Source organism: Lytechinus variegatus, chromosome 1, assembly GCF_018143015.1.
Source record: "Lytechinus variegatus isolate NC3 chromosome 1, Lvar_3.0, whole genome shotgun sequence".
Taxonomy (NCBI): Eukaryota; Metazoa; Echinodermata; class Echinoidea; order Temnopleuroida; family Toxopneustidae; genus Lytechinus; species Lytechinus variegatus.
In genome coordinates this window covers 25,738,718-25,744,717 of record NC_054740.1, presented here as the reverse complement: position 1 = coordinate 25,744,717, position 6,000 = coordinate 25,738,718, and the positions used below count along the sequence as shown (strand labels likewise).

Genomic DNA, 6,000 nt, shown 5'->3' with positions numbered 1-6,000 from the left:
TGAAGTAACTCCGAACTGGTCTGTTATACAATGTTTCATTTTTTTTACAAATTTGGCAATACGGACCAACTTGACTTAACCATGTAGTATTAAACAATGCTTATTCCACGTGTTCAGGGAGAAATTAATCAATGTTTCACTTGACAATGAGGAGAAATCAGAACATTTCACGTTTCATATAATAAAATACAAAATACAAAAATAGAGAGTGGATGACGTCATCAGTCTCCTCAATTGCATACCAACCAGGATATGCATTGAACTGTTTTGTAAAATTAAGCGAAAATTTAAAATGTCAACTTTCTTATTTTGCATCCGACTTTCTTTTCAGTGTTATGCTTGTTGGATTTTTCTATTTCTATTAGAATCAACTATTTGTTGAGGTGGACTTGTCCTTTAAGGACAAATATATGAGAGCAGTATACGCATTCCACTTTTAATAATTCCTTCACCTGGGTGAACAGCGTCTTTATTTGAGCATCCAACCACCATCGACCACTGATCTATGAACCCTATTTTCTTATCGTAGCCTTTGAATATTTCTCTGAGTTTCAAATCCAATTCTCTTGCGTACCAATCACTCGCTGTCAAGGACGACGTGCCCGAGTGCTTGCGGGTATTCGCACTTTTAATGACGACAAGCGTTCCCGGGCTCCGGCGGTGTAATCTTTCCACCGCGGCTTTTATCCTTTTCACTCTATGCTCATAGAAAGACATGTCTACTGTGGTTAGATGCGCCCATATTGTAAACATGTAGATTGTATCAGAAGTTGCTTCTAGCGTATCGAGAGCTTCTTCAATATACTGCACTTCGGAGGCATCGGTCCAGTTATTCCGGATCGGGTATCCGTGATGGCGATAATGAACTGTAAAATTATTGACTTTGTCTTCAGCCAGTGAAGGGCCAACTTTCCAATTTGATTGTTTGGTTGGTGGATTAGGTTTAAGAGTACTCTTCAGAACTTTCAAGAGATATTCATAATACTGTCTGGCAGTCGAGTCACCATGGAAGTAAAGGTTTTTATTGGAGAGACACTTCAAGGTTTCAGGGATGGCAAAGTTACCAAGACGACAGAAGTTTGAATACCACTGGGCTTTCAGGAAAAAGCCCGCAGCCAAAGGAGCAGAAAGATTATGAGACCCAATACTGCATGGAGGAAGTTCATCGTTATAACAGTGACCCGGAGTCGTTAGATCTGAAAGGCACAATTTAAAAATATTAATTCCCCATCAATTCACTTGATTATTCGAAAGAATGCAGTACCAAGTAGTTAGCTTAAAGTATTATCATTTAAGGAAAATCAACATATAAATAAACCGTTATTTGACTATTGTGTATGCCTCGAGTATGTAGACTCCTCGATGCAACTTAATTGCTCCGATTTCACATTTGTTTGATCAATTTCCTATGCCGTCAGTAATATTTTCAATTTTCCGAAATATTAGTGGTAAAGACGAATCCAGAGACTTATTTCCGTTTCGAGCCAGTAATTGGTCATTTTTATGGGATCAAGACAACTACCCCCCCCCCCGGACAATAACCATGCGTACAGCTACCCTCCTGACAACTACCCCCCGGATAATTACCCCCCCCCCTGACAATTACCCCCCGGACAACTACCCCCCCCCGACAATTATCCCCCGGACAACTACCCCCGAGGACAATTACCCCCCGAACAATTACCGCCGAGGACAATTACCACCGGGAACAATTACCTCCCCCCCCCAGGACAATAACCCCCGAGACAAAAGGAGTGCACAGAATCATACGTCGGTCGGGCGTACGTTTGACGTAAGAAGTACTCGAGTATCTTGGAATCAAACGAACGCCGTAAGAAAGCTGTAAAAGTGAGCTAAATCCATAGGCGGATCCAGGAGGGGGCGAGGGGCCCGCCTCCTCTTATTGGAGAGCAAAAAAATGGGGGGAAAAAGAAAAAGAAGGGAAAAGAAAAGAAAAGAAAAGAGGAAAAAGAAGAGGTAAAATAAGAGAAGTGAGACGACTGGAAAAAAAAGGTCAGGGAAAGACTTGGAAAATGATTTAAAAATATATTTCATGTCACTATATTAAATTTTTCGCATAGCCTGTGCGATGAGATACATATCTTGCATAATAGGCTGATATGTAGCTTAAAATATCAAGTTTTGAAGTCGATATACAAAGCATATTTCAGCTGGGACATTATTTATTATTTTGTTTGATTTACAAACTGATTTTTAAGTGCTCTGTTTAATGTCCATTTTATAGTGTGAATATAACTTGCAGCTTGCGCTACGCGCTCGCATTATTTGATTTGCCAAATTATATAACAATTTACTACCCCCCCCCCCACTTTTTATGACAATTTACCAAAACCTTCGTCTCACGATTTGCGCTCGCATTTTTGTTAAAAATATATAAACTCACAAATCTTATTCATGATTACAAAAGTGCTTAAAATATCCAGTTTTAAGGCCTCAGTGTCAACACATTTTACTCACCCATTAGGCTTCTTACATTAATAGATAATATTTCCATAAATTCTTAATGACTAAATTGTCCCTTTTCAGGAAAGAATATCGACAACATCACAGTTTCATATGTTTCATATCGCGCTTAGGAAGAGGAATAAGAAAGTTGTCATCATTTTCATATGATGACGAAATGTCCTTAGACCTAGAATGTCCAGGTCCTAGGTCAAAATAATAAATAAGATATCAGCTCGCGCTTCACACTCGCATCATTTATTAAGTGCTTTCCACATCCACTTCACAATTTCCCTACACGATACAATTGTGCTCAAATTCACAATTTTCATACAGGAATATCAAATATTTTGCATTATTGATTTTCGTGATAAAAATATCAGAATGCCCAGATTTTGTCTAACTCTAAAACATGCGCACAACATTGAGAAACGCAGCTTCATCTTTATTCAAAACGTGCTAAAATTGTCCAGATCAGATGGCGCTTTGCGCTCGCATAATTAATGTAGGAAGAAACCAATTTACCCATTCTTTTTCATGATTTACAAAACATGATTAGAGTGTCCCATTTTCAGGTCTTAAATCTCAATTATTTTTTCCGCTTGCGCTTCGCGCTCGCATCAATTGTTTGGTTTTGTACCTATACCATTAATGATTACAAAAAGTGCTAAGAATGTCATTTTTGTTAGGTCAGAATGTCAAAAGAAATTCAGCTCGCGCTCGCATTATTTAATAGTTCAAATATGTAACGTTTTAATGGCTAACTGCAAAACCTCCTTAACAAGTCCCTTTTCGATCAAGCCAGAAACCATATTAAAAATTTCTGCTCGCGCTTTGCGCTTGCAGTAATTATCTAGGTACATACGCATCTTGTTCAGGTTCACAAACATTGCCTAGAATAGTCAATTTTCATGTTAAAATATATACATGCAATTCCAAAAAATATTCAGCTTGTGCTTCGCGCTCAAATTGCTTTTTCGATGAGATTCATATCTTGCTCAATATAGGCTAATATGGAGCTTAAAATATCAAGTTTTGAAGTCAATATACAAAACATATTTCATCGAGGATATCAAGCTTTCATTATTTTTAAATTTACAAATTGATTTTTCAAGTGTTCTGTAAAATGTCCGTTTTAGGTCTAAATATAAATATTTTCAGCTCACGCTGCTCGGTCGCATTATTTGATCTGCATAGGCCTACTTCTTTATAAATTCTTACAAACCGTCCTTAAAATGCACCTTAAACGAATTGTTTACTACGATGATTGCCAATTTGTTTTTGTTTATTATGTCATATTGTTTACAATTTAGCAATTTTGGTACTCAATTTCCTTCTTTAATGTTGCTTTCACCCAAGAATAATAAACAAAAAACACCATGTAATTTACCATTAAGGGCCTAAATGGTAAAATTACAAGGTGTTCTTGTGTGTATTATCTTTGCATAAAGTTTTTTAGCTTACTGGAAAGTGCACCAATTGTTTCATAATTTTTAGCTTCTTGTTAGTTGAATTATTTTAAAACAACAGGATTATAGGTCCTACTTGACAGTGTTAGTGTTGATAGTTGCGTTATCGACTTTCAATATATTTCTACCTATAAAGGTGTCTTTTTTACGTTTTATCTATTTGCCTGATTTCTTTCTTGAAATTGAACCCAAAATAAATATTTAAAAAATCAGATCAGTTGGAATCAGAGATATTCAGCATATGTGATTATTATGACTAATCGTGTTAAATTGATCTATGAAAACTTAGTATGAGGGCCAGTTTACACATTTTCTGATGAATCTATGCATAGCCAAACGGGAGGTTTCGGGTGCAAGACCCCCCCCCCCCCCATTTTTCATGATGCAGAAGGCGCCGCTAAACAAAAAAAAAGGAAGAAAGAAGAAAGTGAGAGAACAGGAAAAAGAGCAATATAAAAGAGAAAGAAAAAAATATCAACGTAAGATAAAGTAGAAAATATTTCGAAAAACCTGTGCCACCGACCAAAACTTAAAATGGGTCCCGCTTTATTCTAACATTGATGCTGGAGAGGAGGGAGGATTTTCTGGGGGTAATTGTCCTCAGGGGTAAGTGTCCGGGGGATAATTGTCCTCGAGGGTAATTGTCCGGGGGTAGTTGTCCGGGGATAATTGTCCTCGGGGGGTAATTGTCCGGGGGTAGTTGTCCAGGGGGTAGTTGTCCGGGGGGTAATTGTCCGGGGTTAATTGTCCGGGAGGTAATTGTCCGGGGGGTAATCGGGGGGGTAATTGTCCGGGGGTGATTGTCCGGGGGTAGTTGTCCGGGGGGGTAGTTGTCCCGGGGGTAGTTGTCCGGGGGTAATTGTCCGGGGGTGATTGTCCTCGGGGGGGGGTAATTGTCCTCGGGGGGTAATTGTCCTCGGGGGGTAATTGTCCGGGGGGTAGTTGTCCGGGAGGTAATTGTCCTCGGGGGTAATTGTCGGGGGTAGTTGTCCGGGGGGTTATTCCATAAATGATTTATTTTTTTTTCATTTTTAGAGGGGCGGGGGTTGATTTAATTTGTTGTTATTCTCCATAACCTTCCTTCTCTTCTGTTGCTTATTCTATGATTTACTTTATTTGTTTATTTAGCAAATAAACACTGAAAGCGCCATGTGCCGGAAGCTTACAACCTCGGCATCGTGTAACTCTGCGTCATTTGTGACCATTCATTACCCTTCAGTCTATACGAAAATGGTCAAAGCGAATGGTAATAAATAATATCTGCCTCTCTATCTCCCTTTGTATATGGAACAATCCGAGGCGTTCAAACATTTTCTGGCAAGCAAAAAAAAAGGTTTAGGGGGCAAGGAGCCCATCGTGTAATGAACTAATCTTTCAATGTATTTAAACGAAAATAATATTATTGATATAGAATTATTCATAGTCCTGATAATAGTGTCAGGACTGAATGTGTGTTAGTGTGTGAGGACGTGTGTAAGGGTGTGTGTAAGGCTGTGTGGGTGCATGAATATTTGCATTCTAGATACAACTAGATACTCGATTCTAATTCGACTTGTCACCATGCCCAGACTTCCCTTTTTACACTTACTTTTGTCTCTCTCAGTCACTGTTACAAAGTTAACTCCCTGTGCTGCTAAGGGCATCTTCTGTCTGTAAAATAAGTAAACAAGTATATGGCCTATCAAGATAAAACATCAATTTCGCCTTGATAGTTTCAATGGGTTTACATGAAAGGTTCACATGTATCCTTGACAGTTGATAGGATGAATGCACGTTACGTGATATTCAGAGGAATTAGCTGACTCACGCCAGCACAGGACATCCGTGCAATAGACGCCTATATCACAATGATCAGTAAACATATAAAAAAATTTCATCGGACCCAAAAGTCAGAAAGTACAAAAGGAAACTGGTGTCTATTCTGAAATCATTGCAGGGTGAGGAGAAGTTTTCACAGAGACAGTATGAATATCCTTATCCCACGGAGGAAAATATTCCCCGCTTGTATTGCAATCAAATAGACTCTCCCTTAACATAAATAAAACAAAGTTAATGTACTTTAAACATA

At 38.5% G+C, this 6,000-nt stretch overlaps 1 protein-coding gene across 1 annotated transcript in view; it reads right to left on the bottom strand.

Moving 5' to 3' along the window:
• Positions 1–388: 388 nt before the first annotated feature.
• LOC121429985 (NXPE family member 3-like) overlaps positions 389–6,000 on the bottom strand; it is a 28,382-nt gene continuing 22,770 nt past the window's right edge. The window contains exons 2-3 of the mRNA XM_041627258.1: positions 5,521–5,610; positions 389–1,196 (exon numbers count right to left, since the gene is read on the bottom strand). Of these exons, the coding sequence (XP_041483192.1) occupies positions 397–1,196; positions 5,521–5,610 (890 nt within the window). The 3' untranslated portion in view covers positions 389–396. The remainder of the gene's footprint in view (positions 1,197–5,520; positions 5,611–6,000) is intronic.